Raw genomic sequence first — 22643 nt, 5'->3', positions numbered from 1 at the left:
GTTACTTCAACCCTCTGAATCTGATCCAGAATCTGATCCTGACGGAGAGGCGCCTGCAGCAGGACCTTTCTGAACCATTGGTCACAGATTTAGTGTTTCTTGTTGTTTTATTTGTCAGTATGTCGACGTGTGTCTTGGTACACAGCTACGAACATGTAGCTATGTGGCTATGCTAACTAGCGCTAGCACGTGGGGAGTCAAACCGACCTTTGTGTTTATTAAGACAGCCTACAACTAGCATGCCTCCCTCCTAAGATCCTTGTTAGCACACACGTGTGCAGGGAATGAAAAACGGAGGAGGGGTTGAGTTGTATTTTATTTACAGAAAGGTGGAGAAATCAGAACAGGGGCAGAATTTTCATTGTCGGGGGGTTTGTAGACAGGGACACATATTTCAGGTAGAAAACCATTAAAAAGTCCATTTTGCATGATATGTCACCTTTAAAGATCTGGAAATGCACAAACAGGCCAGTGAATCCCGGTCCTCTGTAGTCTGGATCCGGCTTTAAGTAAACTGTAGAGTGCTCTTAGGGGCCAAGACAAGACCAAGACTTAAAAAAATCAGACTCAGGGCGCTGTTAGTCTAGTGGTCTAAACGCCTGTCCCATATAAAGAGATATAATCCACGTTGCAACAGTCGCAGGTTCGACTCCCGGCCTCTACCATTTGCTGCACGTCTTCCCCCGTCTCTCTACTCCCCACATTTCCTGTCTCTCTTCGGATGTACTATCCAAGAAAGGCAAAAATGCCCCATAGCACAAGTTGGACTCAGTCTTCAGACCTGTCTCGAGTCCAAGACCGATCTAAACCCACCGGGCTGAAGTCTCCCTCCTCCAAACATTCAAAGAATTCCCTTGTGTTTACAAACTCAGCTGTACCTCCTTCAGACCTCTGCAGAACCTCTCGAAGACCCGCTTCATGTTCCCTCCCTTCTCCATGGAGATGACCCTGGTGTGATCCTCCTCGTTGATCCAGACCAGGAACGTCTTCTCATTGTTGTGCCTGCAGAGAGAACATGTATTATAAATCCAATTATTAAATATTGATCCGCAACAATGCCAGGGCTTGTTTTGTCCTCCCTTTCCCTCAAGGCGGTTGGCACCCAGGGACACGGATCCTCCTGGGCTTGGTTGAACAGAAAGTGAGTATCCCTGTTTACACAACTTTCAACAAGACCTTCAAACTGGACACGGCAAGATCACTTTGTCAGCACAGAGGAATGTTTGTTCTTTAAACTGCTACAGAAAGCTGAAACACTCCAGAGGTTTATTCCTCTACAGGCGATCAGACGGTCTTTATGTAGATCCATTATTAGGATTTCTGCCCCCTCTGTCCTCTTGGGCTTAATTTTCATGCTCAATCCCCTCTGATGATGATCTCCCACAGTCTGAGAGCTAACTGTCAACTTCTCCTCATTATGTTTCAAATTATAAAGTCCACAGAGCCGCAGTCGGCCCCTACAGAGGCTTTTTGTCTGCACACTGACCTCCCTGATATCGTTAGAGATTTAATAAAGTAATGGATCGGTTCTGCAGACGGCAGGTTTGGGAGAGGAGAAGAGAGAGAGAAGAGAGAAAGAGGAGCTGGAAGGAAATGCAGCGGAGCAGGATGAATAAGTGAGACAGAGAAGGAATATTAGACGGAGGAGAAAAGATAAAGTAAAGAAGGAGAGGCAGAAAAATTAGAGAAAGGAGGAGGAACCAAAGGAAGAGATGATGGAGGGATGAAGGTGAATTATTAAGGAGAGGAGAGGCTGGCAGGAGGAGAGCAGAGGGAGGGCGGTGATTGATTTTGGCTGGCTAACACATTGCTCCGGACTATTCCTGGGAACGCGCTGAAACTTAATGCTGAGGCAGCGCCGTCTGCATCGCTAATACACCTCCAGCAGAGCTCGGCCGCGGGGCGATGGTGGAGTCATGTGAGGTTAGAGAGAAACGAGGAAGTCTCTTTAAATTAAGGAAGGAGCGATTTAACAGGACGGTGGAATATGAAAACTGAGACATTAAGCTTCATTATGATTAGATTTTAGGAAGGGGGAATTTGTGGAGAAAGCGGAGTAATCCGGCTACCCCCCAGCTTCTACAACTACTACTATCCGTCTCCCCACTATCATCTCTCTCTCTCTTCACCTCCCTCTATCCCTCTCTCCAACACGGTCTCAGCAGATGTGTGTCTAACATGAGTCTGGTCCTGCTGGAGGTTTCTGCCTGTTAAAGGAAGTTTGTCCTTGCCACTATAAGATGGCACTGGATCAAGCTAAAAAGGTTTACTCAAAATTAGTTGAAAATAAGGGCCAGGAATAAATAGATGAGCTAAATGAAATAATGAAGCCAGGTTGATGTGAAAATATATGAAAAAATGAACAAACAAATATAGACCTTTCTGGAGTCCCTGAGCTCCCTTGCCAGTAGGTTTGCTCTGACCTGCTGCTGTGGATGTGCCAGACTCCAGCTGCTACAACTACTACTATCCGTCTCACCAAGAAAAAAAAAAAGGTCCAAGGATTGAGCCCTGTGGAACTCCGGAGACCAGTTTTCTACCATAGCTGTAGTGAGTAAGCTGCCCGTGCCAGAGCTTCAAATTAAAGTAGGACCTCTCAGTTCCTTATAAAGCCTTAAAGCCTTAGGAAGCTAGAACCAATCAGTGAGACAAATTGTATTAGGCAGTCTGAGGCTGCAAGGCTAATTAACAAGCAAAGTCATCTAATTCATATGGCCTCTAGTTCGATTCATAAATTTCATTCAACATTCGATAATACATTTGGCGTGATGTGACTCGTGTGTGATGTGAGCTGCCGTCCAGTTTGTTTAACTCTTAAAGCAGCAGAACCTTCAACACCAGTGGCAGCCATCTTTGTTATTAACAGTAACTTGCTCACTTTGGTGTTAACATTTGTGATTATGCGACCTGAATCAAAGCAGCTGAAGCAGAAAGAAGGACCAGATGCATCTGCTTGAACAAATAAAATATGATCTCACAGATTCATCTTGTTCTCAGGTCAGTTATACGTCAGATGAGAACTGAGGAGCTCCCATCCTATAAATAAGAAAGACTGAATACATCTTTAAGCTCTTTAACTAAACTGTGATCAGCAGTGTCTAACGCAGCTGTGAGGTCCACTGAAAACAAAAATATAAATTTGTATTAAATCAGTGTTGATTTCTGTCTTATACCTTCTTTACAAAATGTTTTGAAGTAAAAGTGAGATAACATCCTGCTGAAGAGGATTAAAGAGACGTCCCTCCCTGTGTTCAGGTCTGACTGTTTGGGATGCTCATACAGGGTTTCAGCTTTTAAGACGATGTCTCATGAGGTCAGAATAAATCACTGAGAAGGATTTAGCAGAGTGCATAGAGGACAGAATCCACTGTATCGTTCACTCAGGACCTCTGGAGGAAATTCACAAAGAAGTTATAGACATCATGGAGAGAAGTGAAGGACAAGCACAAGATGTTTGTGTCAGACAGTGTCATATTCTTAGGGATGAAGGAGATTGATTTGATGAGTTTCCTGAGTTTGATGGTTTGATCGTCCTGCATGGGCTTATCTTTGAAGGGATGTGTTGCAGATTTTTAACCCTTGTTTGTGTCTGAGTCAGGCATATACTATGAAAATCCAAACAGAGTAGGTCTAGACCGTACTCTATGATCTATTATTAACAAAGACCCAACATCAAGACAGGATCAGATCCAGTCCCATCTTACAGACAGGACTCAGTCTGATCTCATCTTAATCCACCATGAGCAGAGCACTTTGCAGCATTTAGCAAGTTACAGTGGCAAGGACAAACTTCCTTTAACAGGCAGAAACCTCCAGCAGGACCAGACTCATGTTAGACACATATCTGCCTTTTTATGTTTGGCATCTTACACCGCCTTTCTGCTTTTTGTATCTTTATCTTAGCTCTGTTTGTTTCAGCTCGGTATCATTTGGTCTTTCCCCCTCTATCCTCTTATCGCTTATGATTTTGTGGTTACTCCTTCGGGATAACTTGTTCTTTAAAAGCGTTCCTGACAAATTTGGACCCTTGAATTTAGTAAATGTATGCGTCATGCTCTCTAAAATACACACAGCAACATCACAGTTATTTTCAATGCAGGTCTAACACGTGAAACACCAAAATAACAAAAAGGCAGTTGTGACTTGATTCCTGAAGCTGCAGAGTTTAGATCTTATAGCAGGTCTGACAAACTTGTCTACAGTGTCCCATGCATTCACGTTTGGCTACCGGTGTTAACAGCAGAGAGGTTGTAGTCACTCTGCCTCTCACTTAATACTTAATGTCTAAAACATGCAAGAACAACCCTCCCTTTGTTTCACCTACCAGATACCACGAGCGTCCGGCCAGTCTCGGGCCATGCCAGCACACGTCAGGAGGGGAGACACGGGCTTGTCGAAGAGGAAGTGGTCCTGATATAAAAAACAGAGAACAGAAGTTTTAGATTCAAAGAGACAACAATGGGAACAGCTGAAGCATTGAAAACTGAGACTGGTCAGAGGGAAACAGAAACAAAGGTGTGAAGCTTGAGAATTCAATAATCATGTCAATCTTTCTTGTATTGTTGACGCAGCTCCAAACATTTTCTAGATACTTGGGACATGCTCTCTTTTTCCTCTTTGGTCAAATCAAGACGATTTGAGTATACATAAAGCAAAAAGGGGCTTTAAAGCTCACACCACCCCTCTTCTTATGACTGTTTTCACAAACATACTGTTCATCTTTCATCAAACAAACGCCTGAAATGAAGAGAAGCATGAATTTTACATCAGTATTGCTCCACCACTCACGTCGATGAGCTGCTGCTGCTCTTTGTCTGTCATCTGGGTGAGACTATAGTACTTCCCGGACAGGTCCTCCTTCAGTCCAGCGAGGGCGTCCACCACCACCCTCTCCACCTCCCTGCGCTCCGCCCGGGTGCAGGCAGGAGGCAGACTCAGCCCCCGGATACTGCGGCCCGTTCTCACCCTCGAGGACAGCACGTAGCGCTCATCGAAGTTCCCGGACGTGATCTGAAACAAAGACAGGGTTCAGCACAGAACTGCGTCTCTTCGCAGGAGGAGTAAATCTGACTGGGTTAACACCGCTGCAGGGCCTCTGCAGCTCCGTCTCACTCTATTGGAACAAAGCTGGAGGGAGCTGTTGAATAATAAAAAGCAGTTTCAGTGAGTCCCCGTCACTGAGTCTGTGTTTCTAAAGGTGGCGTTACCTTGCTGGATTCCAGATCGGTGGGGTGTCTCATGGTGAGGGGGTCGTAGCCGTTGTGCCTCTCTCTGATGATGGGGTCCAGAAGGTCTCCGAACACCTGAAACAGACAGTGTGTTGAATCTGACATCATCCACGACTTTTAAAGAGGACAGGATTCCCAATGGTTGAATTATCTGGCTCACTTACTGATGTGTAAGATGCTTGATTCTGATTGGTCAAAACCCTTTGACAACAGTTATTAACTTTCACTAACATGAGCAACACCAGAGTCAAACAGATCAAACATCATGTCCATAGACTGAATAAATAATGGACGTAGTATCTGGGGGTGACCCCAAATAGTGGAATATTCGACTGTTCATTCTAACGAGTCTTAGTCGACTGCCAATCTCATAATCGAATATTTGCATATGAAACGTGGATCATTCCATTCAAACCATGGGGGTGCTCAATGTCTAATTTTACATTATTTTCCTGTTTCCCGCAAAGATAGTGTCTCATTTAGCCTATTTTTATATAAATATAAACGTATTTAATGTAGTTCTGAGAACAGCTCTTGAAGTGTTAAATCTCCTTAAAGTGGTAATTAAATCTCCCCTGGTAATTAAAGGTGGACTCTCCCATGGAGCAGACGTACCTCAGCTGGCCTTTAAATCTGTCTACGTTCATGGCAGCTCAAAATGTCAGGAAATAAAACTTCAGTTGATCCTAAAAACTAGTGATGAAGATGAGGAGCAGCTTCATGAAGAGGGCTGTGAGATCAAGGATTACCGGACCACACAAAAACTGTACGGGGCCAAAAGAACCAGGAGGTAAACCCAAAGCTGTCTGAAGCCTCAAAAACAATCCACAGCATCCCATCCACCTCCACACCATCAGAGAGGATATTCTCAAAGACAGGATTTACAGTCAACTAAGCAAGGAGCGCACTTCTGCCCGTACACACGATGGTTTTCCTCACGTACAATTTGAAAAGACTCAAGCGGACAAAGACGAGATGAAAGACTGTTTTAAAAGGTTCTGTTAAGAGATTTAAAAACCCTTTAGCTGGTTCAGGTTTGATTTTGAACATTATACAAATGTTTAGTCTTAAGTTGGACAAACTACCCTCTGCAGTGCTGCTCTCTGCTGTGTGAACACTGTTTAAATATCTCCTGATTCCTTACTCTACAGTGGAGCGTTGTTCCATGTTTAATGGATGGTGGTCTTATTTGAGTTTTCTCTCCTTCATCACCTCGTTGTTTTTGCAATATAGATTTAAAAATCAAAGTTTTATACTTATAATATTCTGTTGTCTCTTTTACTTTAAGCTATGAGTCTCTTAATTATAAAGGGTTATGTGTAATATTGTCATGCGGTCACCATCATGCAGACTTTGGGTCAATAAGGAAAAACAACAAACATTCCACTATTCATCCACTATGGGCAAAATCTGATGGATCAGATTCAACTAAGCAAATCCTTAGTCGGGCTCACCCCTAGTAGTATCGTGACGTCACCCATCTGTTTCTGAATTGGAATTGTTGAACTCAGCCTATCTTCTGTTGAGTGAGTGTGAGGTGAAGAGGCGGGTTTTGAACCTCCTCGCCAACAGCTACAGTGTTCCCGCCTGTCAATCAAGTCAGCTGTAGCTCATAATGATTAACTTGTGCTAATTGAGAAATGAGCTATTCAGCTTTCACAAGTACCTGCTAACCATACATTATCCCTTACTGGATTGTCTTTACACATGATTATCAGGGCATGTTCGCAGGGTACTTCAATGCACTACAACTGATTTTTGCTCCTATGCTTTGTTACAGCTTCTCCACAGGCTTCATCAACCACAGCTACAGAAGAGCAGAAGAGAGGATCAGTGGATAAAGACATCCGCCTGATTTCATCTTCTAATCTTTTTGTGTTCATTGAAAAAGTCTGTGTGATATTTTAGACATTCAGCCAAACAATGAGGCATCATTCACATTCTTACACACAGTTAAATAACCTCAAGATGAACTCTGATGAAATGAGATTGTAACAGAGTCTTTCAGAAGGACACATCAGTCACAGAGTATCGACCTGCGTCTGAAACCCTCCACTCCCACAGAGTAATCTCAAGAGCCACAGTTAACGTGAGATCCAAATATATGAGATTAAAATGGAAACAAAGTTAGACCTTCACTATAGATAGACACGGTGCTATCCCAAAAGAGGTGTCCTAACCTAAAACTCTCCATCTCCTGTTGTGTAACTCTCCTTCCTCTTAAAACGAACAAAGAGGAAGGATGACGTGTTTTTTGGTCGTTGTGGTGAGGCAACTTTCCCAAATATCAGGGAATCATGTGTTGAAATAGTTTCTACAGTAACAGGGAGTGAGCATGAGACTGGAATGCAGATGAACAATGCATTAGTTTTTCACACATGGAGCAAAAATTAGAGTGGATGTGAGGAAGTGCTGAAAACTGCAGTTCTGCTTATGACCACTAGAGGCTGGCTCCAAATGTGAGTCAATCCCAATATATGCTCATGTTAAAATGCAGAAATAAACGTGTTTTTTTTCTCTTTCCATTAAAATCGTACAGGATCTTTTTTACTGATAATAAATGGACGTCACCCATGCAACGTCACCCATCTGTGGGTGCCATATTGGAAATGCTGAACTCAACCTAACTTCGTCCGAGCTAGTGTGAGGTAAAGAGGCGGTCCTTTAGCCTTTTCACTAACAGCTACAGAGTCCCCACCTGTCAATCAAGACAGCCACGCCCTTATTTGGGCATAACTTGTAACTTTAATATCTTCGAAAATAACTAGTTATAAAAAATTCACCTGTACAGTGTGTGCCGATAGAGAGATAAGCTATTCAGATCTGAACTGTTTTTTCAACCAGGCTGTAAACATGTTTATTTCTGCTGTAAAGATCGTCTTCTTTGAATGGGTGTGTATGTGGTTCCCTGTGTTTCTGCAGCCAGCCCCTAGTGGACGCTCGAGGAACTGCAGTTTTAAACACCTCCGCATGGGCATCATATCTTAAAACTTGGGTGTAACTCATCCTTTTGTATAAGATGCACTTTTCATACATTTGTCATCTAAAACAGGGGTTCCCAAAGTGTGGGTCGGGACTTCCTGGGGGGTCACAAGACATAAATTGGGGGTCTTGAGATGTCTTTCAGAATTTTTTGTTTTTCAAGTTATCTATTCAGATTTTTTTGTTTTTCAAGTTATCTAAAAATAGTACATTTTACCCATTATAGTAAAAAATATTGACAAAAATAGTACTTAAACCTGAAATAAAGCCTTAAAAATAGAAAATGTAATGAGTTTTCTGCCTTTCTTTGTTGCCAGATGACTCCTAAGTTTAGAGTTAGTGAACAGTTAAATATCAAAGCATCAGTAGCAGCAGATTAATTCATAACAGCACAGTAAACACAGACACATGCTCATATAGGTAGGCTAATTCTCTGCAGACTAGCTAAATGAAGACACATTAAATCACTGTGAGGGACAGTGAGGGTCCCGAGTCTTTGGCACCTATATTTTGGGGGTCGTGGGCTGAAAAGTTTGGGAACCCCTGCTCTAACATATAAGACCCCTCAGTCATTCATAAGTTTGGAGCTGGCACGTCTGTGTTTGTCTGACCTTATAGGACTCCTCGTCTCCGGCCACCATGCCCACGGTCTTGATGAAGGGGTGTCCTGGGTTGTCCACGCCCGTCTGGATGGCCATGTCCAGTGTGTAACCGTTGGGAGTGGCCTTATCACACAGCTTGGCATAGATGGCGGGTGTCAGGTGACTGGCCATGCAGTTGTTGTGGTGCCGCAGGTCAGGGTACTCCGCACTGTGCAAATACAGACGCAAGATAACACATGAGTGCACAAAACAAATGTCTTTATTTGACGACGTGGGCGCAGACTGTGCCCTCTGACAGGGTGTGGGGGTAAGTTACTCAGTCAAGGACACTTCCGCCTGGCATGTTTGAAGGTAGCTGAGGTGAGACCTGTGAACACCTGGCTACTGGACATCTGCTGTGAGAGACGTAGGACACACAGGGACATGAGCTTGGTGCAGTGAGGCAGACTGCTTCAGTGAAAGTCTTTGTCTGGCTGCAACAATACTGCTGCTACACTTTACTGGAACTATTTCAGGCAGAGCAGGAGCAGCCGATGATCCTGTTTGAGTCACAATCTCATGCTGTCGCAACTGTTCCCCTAAACCTTTAATATAATCAGAATCAGAAATACTCTATTTATCCCAGGGGGGGAATTCACTCAGTGCAGTTGCTCTATACACAATAGGTTATACAAATACAATAATAAGCTATGTAGAGAAAGAACAAATACATGGTTGAAGTCCCCAGAGATCAGGAAGAGGGCACTCTGGTGGTCTGTCTGGAGTCTGGCTATGAGAATGTTGGACGCCGTAGTCGGGTTGGCAGAGGGGGGATGTAAACAGCTACCAGCACCAAATTCACTACAAGATCCTGCTCATCACCTAGAAAGCCCTCAATAACGCCACTCCCCATCTCGCAGCCTCAGATCCTCAGGTGCCGACCTCCCTGTCCTCCATCCCCAAAACCAAGCACTGTACCTTGGGGGACAGAGCCTTTGCCATCATTGCCCAAACTGTCTGGAAACTCTCTCCCTCCAAACATCTGCAACTCTGACTCAAAACCACCTCTTCAAAAAAGCCTACAACATATGACCCCTACTCCCTTCCCATCTCTGTTTTTTCCATTTTATTTATTTTTAATTCTATTTTTTGCACTTCATGTATCATAGCTTCGAGCACTATGAAAAGAGCTCTACACGTCCTTTCAAATTTTAATATTATTGTAACGTTTTAGAAGTATTTCCAGCAGCTAATCACAGTTTCGTTTTTTACACAAGCGGCGATATCGGCTTCCAACGCAGCCTGAAGTGAGACATCAGGCAATGACAAAGATGCAAGTTTAAGCTCCCAATATCGTGATCCAAAAGCAACACCCCCAAAAATCTCAAATAAATGATCATGTGACTTCAACAAGGAACTACAGCACACTGCTACTTAATGCCAATTGCCTTTATTTGATAGGACAGCTGGAGAGAGACAGGAAGCATGGAGAGTGGAGAGTGGGGGAAGACATGCAGCTAATGGTCACGGCTGGGAGTCGAACCAGCAACCTCTGCGACAAGGAATATAGCCTCTGTATATAGGCGCACTTATGGCCAAATTCCAGCAGATCTGATAGGTTTCTATTCTAGTCAATGTGTTAACTTCCACTGCATCCGCTCCGTTTCGTACCAGCTGCTCCGGAGGGCTCTGATCATAGACTGTAAATAAAAATGGACAGCGTTGCTCCGCCTCTTCCCGTTGTACGGTTCTGAAGCCAAAAAATCCCTCTCCTGGGCGCCGCCATTGTGCAGCCAGAGCCTGTGAAGCCACTGTAATAAGCTCCGCCCTACAGCGTGACGTCACAAGACTCTGTGTGTCCTTTGAAGTTTCGTTCTACGGCGGCTGTGAATCAAAGGAAACAGGAAGTAAAACCCTGTTTTTAAACTCTAATAACTAACGAAAAAGAAACTTTTCAGAAAAAAGAGGCCTTGGACACAAAACAGTCAAATACTAACTACATATCACCACAGCATACGGACGGGAGAAACATTCGTACCACTAGGGATGGGTACCTTTCACATTTGAACCGATACGGTACCGATACCCGGTACCTGGGAATCGGTACCGGTACTCAACGGTACCAATTTTCGGTACTTTTGTGTGTGTTTATGTGGTAATAAATGTTAATTTGTTTAATAACAAAATCTCTATTTTTTTTTTAACGTATTTATTTAATTTAACATGAAATGAACAGAAACAGGTTTATATAGGTGATTAGATATATTAGCTGACACGTGCTCGTGGCGTCTAATTGCTCTTTCTGGAGTTTATCAATGAACACACGTGAACGCCTGCAGACAGGAAAAAGTCAGTTCTCGGTCTCTTTAAAATAACAGGACACACAACTTACTTGTTGGGCATTCACACACACAGGAACGGTTATAAACAGGGCAGGTAGTCGGAGCGAGAGATTCAGTCTCAACCATTGACTGTAGATAAAAACTAAACTTTAATCCACCTGCAGTTCTGCCTCGCGGTGAGTGCACGCGCCCGTCAGCAGGCTCCGTTTGGCGCCCTCCCACGCAGATGCAGAGAGCAGAGAGCAGAGAGCAGAGAGCAGAGAGCAGAGAGCAGAGTCGTCCACCCGATCAGCCTCTGACTTTATTACAGGGCGAAAGTATAAAAAAATCTCCTATTCTTCAACTCCCTCACAGTCACAATGATGCGTTCAGGTACCAAAACATGGTACCATTTGATTTTACATGAATCGGTACTCGGTAGTACCGACGGAATTCAGTCGGTACCTATAAAAGTACCGAATTCGGTACCCATCCCTAGGTACCACGTGTATTAGAAGGATTTTTTGACCTATACTGCAGCCAGCCACCAGGGGGCAGACACACTGCTGAAAGCCTCACCGCCAGCCACCAGAACCTCTCCCTTGGCTCCGACCTGCCGGATCAGATAAGCAAGACTTCTATTGTTGCCGGACGCATTAATGTCAACAGAGCAGATGGAGAGGGACAGGAAGTCGGGTTTCACCAAAACAAAATGAAAACATCCGGTTAATTTTCAGAATAAAACACTCTGTGTTATCACCAGATCGTATTTCACTTAACTACAACAACAAACCAAAGTCATGATGAGCGGAGCCAGGCCTGGAGTCAACAGGTCAGAGGTTTTCAGAGGACCAGAAAGACAACATGGAGGAGGAGAGGAGGAGGAGGAGAATCCTTGATTCAGTGATTACTGTAGGAAAACCTCGGCCACATGACTCCAGCTGTCCGGCTGTCCTGCTGGAACAAGATGGACCGGACACAGATCTGGTGGAAGTCCTGTGTTAGACTGCTAGCCCACTGGCGCCCCTGCACTAACTGAACTTAAGGGATTGCTGAGAGTTCACTGCCAACAAGCTAATGTCGTTTTTGGATGCTGATGCAGGAGAGAGAGCTTTTAGGTTTGTAATGTAGAATAATGCTGCTGAATTGTGACCAATAACCCTCTTTATAATCAAATGAATTATTGAGGCTTTCAGGCCGGCACACAAACAAAGAGTCTGCTATTCAAATCTGGCTTTCACCCAAACACGATCCTTTTCTTTAAGATCAAGGGTGGGATTAAATCGGGTTTTTACGGTGCATTAGCAGCACAAACGAGGCGGCTCAAGGTTCTGTTTCCTGCTGACTCACAAAACACAACAACAACCACTAAGACATTTCAAAAGTTAGAACAAGGATGAACATATGGGGAGCTGACAAACACACTATCGGTCATCATAATGGGGTTTTTTCATGTAGAAAGGCTGCAGCTCATCCTCAGCCATGAGGGCAGCTCTCAGAGCCAAGAAAACACAGGAGGCTGCAGGTGTCATCTCTGAGCGTGTGCACGTTAAGCAGCATGGCCTGGTTTCTGTTGATACTGCAGGGTTTAATAAATCCAACAAGCTGCCTGCAGAGGGTTCCTAGACTCTATTTTTTCTCCAAAGGAGGGATGGATGGATGGATGGATGAGTCACTGCCATGCTGAGCGATGCAGGGGAAGGTTTCAGCTCACACACTACTGTATTATATTGAATTACACATCATTCGTTTGAGAGGCAGCTGGAGAAAAACATCAACGTTTATATCTCTATAAATTCAAACTTATGATGTCACTGACCCTTCTTTAAGATAGGAGTAATCTCTACTCACAGATCAGGCTTACAAATGCAGAATCTGAGCAGGAGGAACTGGGTTTTGGTACCAGAGGTGTAAATATTTATTCCTTTTTAAACATGACTTAAAATGCAATTAGAAATGTGATTTAATTTGATTAAAAATGCGATTAAAATTGATGAAAACAGGATTTTTAGGTGGTTAAATGTGATCAGAAATATGATTAACATGCAATGTTTAAAATGTGATTCAAAATGTGATTAAAATGCTGTTAAAGTATGATTAAAAATGTGATTAAAATGATCATTAACATGCAATTAAATGCGATTAAACATGCATTTTTAAAGTGATTAAATGTCTTTAAAATTGTGATTTAAATGAGATGCAAACGTGATTAAAACTGTAATGAAAACAGGATTTTAGGTGGTTAAATGTGATCACAAATATGATTAACATGCAATTAAATGTGATTAAACATGCATTTTTAATGTGATTAAATTTGTTTAAAATTGTGAGATAAAAATTTTATTAAGATGTGATGAAAACAGGATTTTTAGCTGGTTAAATGTGATCAAAAATATGATTAACATGCAATGAAAATGTGTTTAAAATGCAAATTAAAAATGTGATAAAAATGCTGTTAACGTATGATTAAAATGTGATTTAAATTTGATTAAAAATGTGCTTAAAATTGTCATTAACATGCAATTAAATGTGATTAAACATGCATTTTTAAAGTGATTAAATTTGTTTAAAATTGTGATTTAAATTAGATGCAAATGTGATTAAAACTGTGATGAAAACAGGATTTTAGGTGGTTAAATGTGATCACAAATATGATTAACATGCAATGAAAATGAGTTCAAAATGTGATTCAATATGTGATAAAAATGCTGTTAAAGTATGATTAAAAATGCAATTAAAATTATCATTAACATGCAATTAAATGTGATTAAACATGCATTTTTAATGTGATTATATTTGTTTAAAATTGTGATTTAAATGAGATAAAAATTTGATTAAAATGTGATGAAAACAGGATTTTTAGCTGGTTAAATGTGATCACAAATATGATTAACATGCAATGAAAATGTGTTTAAAAAGTGATTAAAAATTTGTTTAAAATGTGATTTTAAATTGCAATTTAAATGTGATTACCATGTGATTTAATATAAGAAAAAAATGTAGATTTTTTAACACATAACACATAATTTTTTATTCAAATTTATGACATTATCGTCTATAATTGTTAGACTGGTTATCCACAGTGAATCTCACACTGTTGCAAACCTGACTCTGTCCCTTTATTGGCTTGGAGCATGCACTATAGCTAATAAATGCTGCCTTAAATGATGAGTGATCAGGTTATGAGATAACTGTTAGTTGCATCAGTAAGGCTTGATTGCTGACATGTTGAATTCCCTCTTCTTCTGATACATTTGGCTTCAATGTGAGCTTTTATGTCATCCTACTAAGTAACAATCACTCATTTAGACTTCGGACCAATCAGAGCAATCATTTGGCATTCTTCCACCCCAGAGTAAACAGAGTCTTCGGGCATGAAAGGGTTAAAAGCTGTGTGCCTGATGTGACCTCAGAAAAACTGCTAAACTGAAAAACCACTGAGGACTCTTCTCACCAGTGTCAGCGCCCACAGTGAGACCTCCTGTGGGAGTGACAGGTTTCTCTTTGCATATGAATTCTGGTGCCGTCTGCACCCTCAGTGAGACCGTTGCGTAACACTCTGGGCTGGGTTTTTATATCTGAGCAGCAGATAATGTTTTACTGATCTGTGTGTATGCACTGCAAACGTGCTGAAGGACACGTACACATCACCACCACCTCCACCACCTCCTTGTCTATGTGACTTTCATTTCCTGTTATTGCTTCATTTATACATTTTGCATTCATTTCTCACCATCATGCACACGTCCTTTGTACTATGAGATCAGGTGCATTTGAGATCAACCTTCTGGGTCTTTCTATAAGAGGAAAATGGAGCTTAGAGCAGGCATGTCAGTCTAAATCAGATATAATCACATTATGCTATATTTGATGTGTAATGTTAAAGTTTAAGAGAAGGTTTTATGATATAAGTGAGCCCAAAATGCATTGATTTCATTCAGTTTCTACCTTATGAGAGTCCCTGAAGGCATCTTATGATATTACACATGTATGCTCTATGAAATGGTGCGTTCAATGTTAACACCTCACATTATTTAGTTTTTTGAATGATTTTACTGTGTATTTTTTCACAATATGATACAATTTAAAACTCATGTATTACGTATTATTTTTTGTATTACTCATTGTATTTTTTTACTTTAAGAAATAAAGGTTGCACCTCCTTTAATGTGATTATTTTTGACATTTACCTTAAATGCCCCCTTCTTAAACTGGGCTCTTCAGGCAGGGTTAGTTCTGATTCACACCGCGCCATTTTACACGAATCAAACACAAATCTGCATTTATAATTTAACATTCTTATAATAAGAGTAAAGCTGACATGTAGTGTTTTTATGAGGGTGTGTAAGGGGGTGTCGGTACCTGGCGGGGTAACTCCTGCGTACAGGGACTCCAGCACGGACCTGGTCCCGGTGGATCAGATACCCAGCAGCGACTGATCCTCCAAACATCGACAGGATCCCTATCTTCCTCCGGGAGGTGAGGAGTCTTGAGAAGCTGCTCGCCATGTTGTTTAATGTCCTAACAGAGTGTTAAGAAGAAGAAGTGTTCCTCTGTGGAGGGAGGGACAGGTGGATGGAGAGAGTCGGTGATGAAGTGACTCCAGTGGAAGGATAACTGGGAGAGCGGCTCTCCGGAGCGACGTCAAATCTGACGTGATGATGCAAGACTACACCGGAAATGTAGCTTCAAAATAAAAGCACAGATATTCATCATAGAAAAAATACAATCATATTCATATAGAATGTAACTTTAATGTCATTACAAACTATAAAATGTTGATGTTCTTTTGAGTAACTTAAGTGTTATTTTATTGTTTCCATCCACCTTCCTCCGCTTGTCCGGGTCCCAGTCTCAGCAGGGAAGCCCAGATACTCCTCTCCCCGGCCTCCAGGGGCGTTGCCAGGAATTCTGGGCCCTCTGAAGAGATATCTCAGTGAGCCCCATCACCACAGCCAACCCTACAACATATAACATTGCTGCTATAATAATTATTTGCATTAAACAAAAATATATGCTTGAAACTATCCTGGTTAACTGACTCAAATCTAAGCAACATATCAATATTATTTTCTTTTACAATTTCTCCAAATGTAACTGCACAATATTGATCTTCAGACTGTCCACCTCTGTAAACAAGATTATTTGAAGCCAAGTGATTTGTTGAATAATGAAAAGGGGGCATTATGTGGTATAATCTAACCTCATGAAGTCAAAGAAAACTCTAAAAACCTACAGTTTACTTTCCATCAGATTCAGCCACACTAGATGCTTGATATGACAATTTCCCACGTAAGGCATGAGACGGGCATCTCACAGAGCCGTGGAATTCTGAATGTTTGTTTATTTATTCAGACAATTTTAGTCATCTTATTGCAGTTATAACAAAACAAAAGAAAAGCATCGGAAAAAACACATTTTATTTCAGGCCCATTTAAGAGCCCCCCTCCCCACTTGGGCCCTAGGTAGTCGGTCCCACTTTTCAACCCACTACGACACCCTTGCTGGCCACTTCCACCAGCTCTTCTGGGAGGATACCGAGGCCTTCCCAGGCCAGCTGAGAGATACTATCTCGTCAGCGTGTTCTGGGTCTTCCCCATGGCCTCCCCTCAGACGGACATGCCCGAAACACCTCCCCATGGAGACGTCCGGGAGGCATGCCCGAACCACCTCATCTTGCTCCTCTTGATGCGGAGGAGCAGCGGCTCTACTTTTAGCAAGAACTTTGTGGTAAAACTTACTTTCTGCGCTGTAGTTAAATATCAAAAGCATTTTAAATGCATAAACTACATTATTCTCTATATTACTGCGTATACATGATAGTGGTTGGCTTAAACTATTCTCTTATTATTTTCTGGTTCAATTTGGAGCTGAGATAAAGTGGTTTGAATAATACTGAAAAGTGATTTCCTTTGTATAAATAATTTCTACTTCACAATGAACTAAACGGTGATTACTGGGTTTTATTTTGAAATATCCCCTGTACCGGAAGTCACTCAGCTTGTTTTCGCTGGTTTAACAGTCATGGAGAAGCGCGTGGAGTGAATACTGAAGGGCATCAGTGAATAAGGCTGCAGCACTGAGAGGTTTCACATCACACTGGGTCACTCCGCATTCCTCAAAACACACACACTCCTCACACACACTCCTCACACACTCTTCACACTTCCTCTTCCTCCCTTTGTAAAGCTGAATCAGTCAAGAGAGAGTTTTTTATCTGCACTCAAACTTCACAAGGTTAAATCAATTCATTCACAACATGAAGCTGCTGCAACTTCCTTATAACGTCACGTCTGATGAGACTACAGGAGGGAAATAAGGAGGCACTGAAGTGAAGATCATTCAAGGTAACACGAGAAGTTCACTCTCCTCTCCCCACACCTGGAGGATTATTAGGGTCAAAGTTTAGGAGGTGTTTTTTTATGAATTGCAGTAAAAATATGGTGTGAATGTTTTTAAGTTCATCACTGTAACTCTCCAGCAGCTTTTTCTAGTGGTATTCTGACTTTAATCTCAGGATTCTGACTTTAATCTCAGTATTCTGACCTTAATTTTAGTATTCTGACCTTAATCTCAGTATTCTGACTTTAATCTCAGTATTCTGACTTTAATCTCAGTATTCTGACTTTAATCTCAGTATTCTGACTTTAATCTCAGTATTCTGACCTTAATCTCAGTATTCTGACTTTAATCTCAGATTTCTGACTTTAATCTAAGTATTCTGACCTTAATCTTAGTATTCTGACCTTAATCTCAGTATTCTGACTTTAATCTCAGTATTCTGACCTTAATCTTAGTATTCTGACCTTAATCTCAGTATTCTGACCTTAATCTTAGTATTCTGACCTTAATCTCAGTATTCTGACTTTAATCTCAGTATTCTGACCTTAATCTTAGTATTCTGACCTTAATCTCAGTATTCTGACCTTAATCTAAGTATTCTGACCTTAATCTTAGTATTCTGACCTTAATCTTAGTATTCTGACCTTAATCTCAGGATTCTGACTTTAATCTCAGGATTCTGACTTTAATCTAAGTATTCTGACCTTAATCTTAGTATTCTGACTTTAATCTCAGTATTCTGACCTTAATCTAAGTATTCTGACCTTAATCTTAGTATTCTGACTTTAATCTCAGTATTCTGACCTTAATCTTAGTATTCTGACCTTAATCTCAGGATTCTGACTTTAATCTCAGGATTCTGACTTTAATCTCAGGATTCTGACTTTAATCTCACTATTCTGACCTTAATCTTAGTATTCTGACTTTAATCTCAGATTTCTGACTTTAATCTCAGTATTCTGACTTTAATCTCAGATTTCTGACTTTAATCTCAGGATTCTGACCTTAAGTTTCTGGCCACAAGTTATTGGCCTATATAATTCCAAACGTGTTCTGTCATACATAGATTTATTGGGCTACATAGCTCTAAGGGAAATTGCATAAAAAAACAACAAAAAGTCACTCTTGTATAAATTCATTGTTTAACAAACAACAATAATAGGTATTATTACATAATGCACCATGTTATTACATTTCCTAGAAAATAAAAAAGTTGCAAGTGTATTTTGTAATAATCTTTTCAAAATGTAATAACTTATTACATAATTACATAATTTGTATGTGCATATGTTAATGTTTACGAATGGATAAAATTTTGATACCCAGAGTTTTGTTCTGTATTATAAGAAGCATAATAAGGTTTGTTGGATGTTTATAACTATTCTTGATGTGGTTTTGGTATCCAATAAAAAAAATCTGGAATTTACAGAATATTCTCTGTTAATGCAACCTTTGAATAGTGTACTGATAGTAATAGCTAAGTACTGCTACTAGGCTAATACAGTGATACTAATAATAGGCCTAACTTTTACAAATACTTTAAAGTAAAATAAAATACAATTAACAAACAAATAAACAATGCTTTAGAATTGTTATTACGTAATGCACCATGTTATTACATTTTCTAGAAAATAAAAAAAGTTGCAAGTGCATTTTGTAATAATCTTTTCAAAATGTAATAACTTATTACATAATGCGGCAAAATTTATTACAAAATGCGTTGGGGCAGTTTATTACAAAATGCGGTTTATTACAAAATGAAATGAAAAAGTTATTACATTTTGGACGTTTATTACAAAATGCACCGTTATTACAAAATGCGGCTCAACACCCCTCATCAACAGACAAAGGGTGTGAAACACACCTTGGGGGGCGGTTCTCAGGTATAAATGTTCAAGCTTTCCCCATGTTCGAGGTCCTTCATTCCAACCGCTCAGGTGTTGACTGACCTTTTCCTTGCAAAGAAAATAAAACCGTGTCGGCCGGCAGAAGTCTCTATTTCATTATTCACCAGTAACGGGAAGTAACGGCAAAAACTTCCACAACAGTCTTGAGTTGAGAAAAAAAAAGCCTCCAAAGTAACTAAAGTTATAAAATGAATGAAGCATAAATCACATTTGTGATCAAATTGTCACGGAAAAATTGAACTAATGAAAAAAGTCAATACTCATAAAATATTTTCTATTTATGTGTCAAAATAAAATCTGTATTCATATTGAGGATTTTAAATTTGAAGCAATACAAACCCCTTTCACACAGTCTTCTATTGTCTCTTTTATACTTTTATTGTATGGTTTTAGTATTTTTATATAGTTTGAAGGTGGCTCAATGTTTTTATTATATGTTCAGTGTTGAGTGTGATGTCTTCACTGTCGTGTAGTTTCCTGTAGATGATGAATAAAGAGTCTGTGATCGTTATCTTTACGAATACAGGGTTCTTTCCTTGAACATTGTTGGAGAGCTCGTCCTGATTACAGCTGATTTATATTCTTTGACCTTTATTTTACATCTCTTTAAACATTTTAATTCCTATGCTTTGCTGGCACTGCATTGTTGGTCATTTTACGAGTTAAATGTTGCTTTTATTGTGAAGTTCTGTGTTTCTAAGGTCAGTGTAATAACAGTGTAGTGAAAGTCAGACGTGGTGAAGATAACTTTCTTATGTCAGTGAGTTTAACAGTCAGACCTGCTCACCTTTCAGTGTCTCCTTCAGTCATTAGTATCCAGACAGAGGCGACACTGTATTCAGAGCCTGAGCTCCTTATGAAGGATAATTCAGTAATCTGTGGATTATTAAAGAGGAAATGGAGGGCATACAGTACTCAGATCAAAGGTCACTTTGTGTTTCTGCAGAATGTGGAAGTAGTTTACTGCACCGCTCTGATTAACCTCATCTAACTGACTTTAAAGGGAGGCATTAACAGGTGACATCATTTAATCACATTCATTGATCCTGCGTGACTTACTTGATATTTATCGTCTCATTATAGAGGGGAAAACTGACTCAAGGCCCTGAGAGTGAGGCCAACCCGGGGTCAGGGGCCACATGCTGTAGGGGAAGGTCCTTAGAGGCTTCTGGAAGTACATTATAGCAAAGTACAACAATGTGAAAGCTGCAGGGAAGCCGAGTCACAGTATAGATCTTAACACAGCTCTAAACCTAATCTGAGGAGTAATAATTAACGAGTTCTGTTGAAACTGTAAAATCAAACTTCCTTATTTGATCCCACAGGTCCGTTTGATTCACCTGCTCTGGAGATGTAATATCCTGCCTTACATGGAGAGTTATTAACTTTTATAGCTCTGATCTTTGGACAGGTAGGTTATTACAGGACAGTGATATCACGGTGAATTAACAGATGTAGTTAGAGTTATCGTGCAGGTTTCCTTCTCTTCTTTTCAGTGGCTTAAAGTCAAAAACAAGGTCACACAGCGGGGCGGGGCGACGGTTAAAGAAGAAGACGTTTCGTTAAATAAAGTCAGAATCAATATTTATTTACATAAAACTTTGGAAACATAAGATATTTACATTATGACTCAACTGTTGAACCTTCCCTTTGACTTAAAAGCAACTTTATAACACGAACAAACTAATAAATAAACACAGACGTATTTAAATCGCCAAATGAAGGCGTCAGACTTGATTGCTAAAAGGCTGATTAAAAGTTTGACAAACAACGACGACATAATTTCCACAGCCTCCACAGAACAGTTCATAAAACTTTGAGGCAGAACTGAAGCTGTGCTCTTGAAAGGTCCTGACTAGAACAAACCCCCGGTCTGAACAGAGAAGGTCGGGGTCATGGAGGTGGTGCAGGAGAGTGAAGGAGGCACTGTTCGTCTGAAAAAGCTCGAGTGGAGCTTGAAAGACGTTTTTCAGACGTCAAAGAGAGCTCAGAGGTAACACGCTGAAGGGACAATACTTGTGCTGTGCTCGTGAGACGGTGTCACGGTCAGGGAAGAAGTCTTTTCCTGCTGTAGGTCTTCCCTGTGTTGGAGCGTCTGATTGGCTGGCTGAAGGGAGAGCGCTCCACACCATCAACCTCCACCCTCCTCACTGATGAAGACTCGTCTACACAGTGAAGGAAACGAAAGCAATGCAGACTATTATGTTAGATAAATACGATAAGGTGAAACATAATGAAGACTAAAAGAAAGGCAGCTGGACGAGAACATCAACGTTTATATCTCTATGAGTTCAAACTTATGATGTCACTGACCCTTCTTTAAGAGAGGAGTAAATCTCTACTCACAGATCCTGCTTACAAATGCAGAATCTGTGCAAGAGATACTAGGTTTTGGAATCTGAGGTGTAAATATTTATTCCTTTTTAAACATGATTTAAAATGCCATTAAAAAATGTGATTAAAATGCTATTAAAGTATGATTAAAAATGTGATTTAAAATGTGATTTAAGTGCCATTAAAAAATGTGATTAAAATGCATTCTTAAAGTATGATTAAAAATGTGATTTAAATGTTATCAAAAATGCTATTAAAATTGTGATTGACATGCCATTAAATTGGATTAAAAATGCAATTTTAAAGTGATATAATTTGTTTAAAAATGTGATTTAATTTGATAAAAATGTGATTAAAATGTGATTAAAACAGGATTTATATGTGATTAAATATGATCAGAAAAAATGAGTAACATGAAATGAAATTGTGTTTAAAATGCAAATAAAATGTGATTGATTGAGATTTAAAAAATGAAAAAAAAAAAAGATTAAATCTGTTTAAAAATGTGTTAAAAATGTAATCAATTGAACTGTAAAAAATTCTGCAATAATTGATAAAAAAAGAAATCAATGATAAAAATGTGGTTGTCTTGTAACTTCAATAAAGATTATGATGTCAAATTGAAATGTTCAAATTATGCATGTTACCCTCATAAATATTGGGGTTGTATAGCTGAAAGTGCCTTTAATTAGTGGTAAAAATAAAACCATAACTACACACAAGAGCCACATCTCACCTTTAACATTTGGTGTCCTCTTGCTTGCAGAGCCTGTTTTACCTTTAAACAACAACGGAGAGTTCGTCAGAGCCAAAATCCCACTGGCTGTCACCGGCTTCCTCTTCTTAGAGCTCGGAGGAGTCGCCACTGTGAGAGTGAAGAAAAAGGGAGAGAGCAAAATTACAACTTTATATTTTGACACAGCGTTATCAAGAAGACTGAAGCGCTCA

General features: G+C 40.3%; 1 protein-coding gene across 3 annotated transcripts in view; it reads right to left on the bottom strand.

Moving 5' to 3' along the window:
* Positions 1-22643, bottom strand: part of ticrr (TopBP1-interacting, checkpoint, and replication regulator) — a 42767-nt gene that overhangs the window by 5440 nt on the left and 14684 nt on the right. Inside the window, exons 20-28 of one of the 3 annotated variants that reach the window (XM_034686371.1) lie at positions 22432-22560; positions 20421-21526; positions 20149-20237; positions 15475-16073; positions 8822-9020; positions 5208-5303; positions 4789-5010; positions 4325-4410; positions 879-1002 (exon numbers count right to left, since the gene is read on the bottom strand). In XM_034686371.1, the coding sequence (XP_034542262.1) occupies positions 21408-21526; positions 22432-22560 (248 nt within the window). In that variant the 3' untranslated portion in view covers positions 879-1002; positions 4325-4410; positions 4789-5010; ... (3 more) ...; positions 20149-20237; positions 20421-21407. Of the gene's footprint in view, positions 1-878; positions 1003-4324; positions 4411-4788; positions 5011-5207; positions 5304-8821; positions 9021-15474; positions 16074-20148; positions 20238-20420; positions 21527-22431; positions 22561-22643 lie in introns of those variants that run through there. The other 2 variants (XM_034686372.1, XM_034686373.1) reach the window with 2 other exon arrangements.

Source organism: Notolabrus celidotus, chromosome 6 (assembly GCF_009762535.1).
Source record: "Notolabrus celidotus isolate fNotCel1 chromosome 6, fNotCel1.pri, whole genome shotgun sequence".
NCBI classification, from domain to species: domain Eukaryota; kingdom Metazoa; phylum Chordata; class Actinopteri; order Labriformes; family Labridae; genus Notolabrus; species Notolabrus celidotus.
Note: the sequence above shows the minus strand (reverse complement) of the source record. Positions and strands in the feature narration are given on the sequence as shown.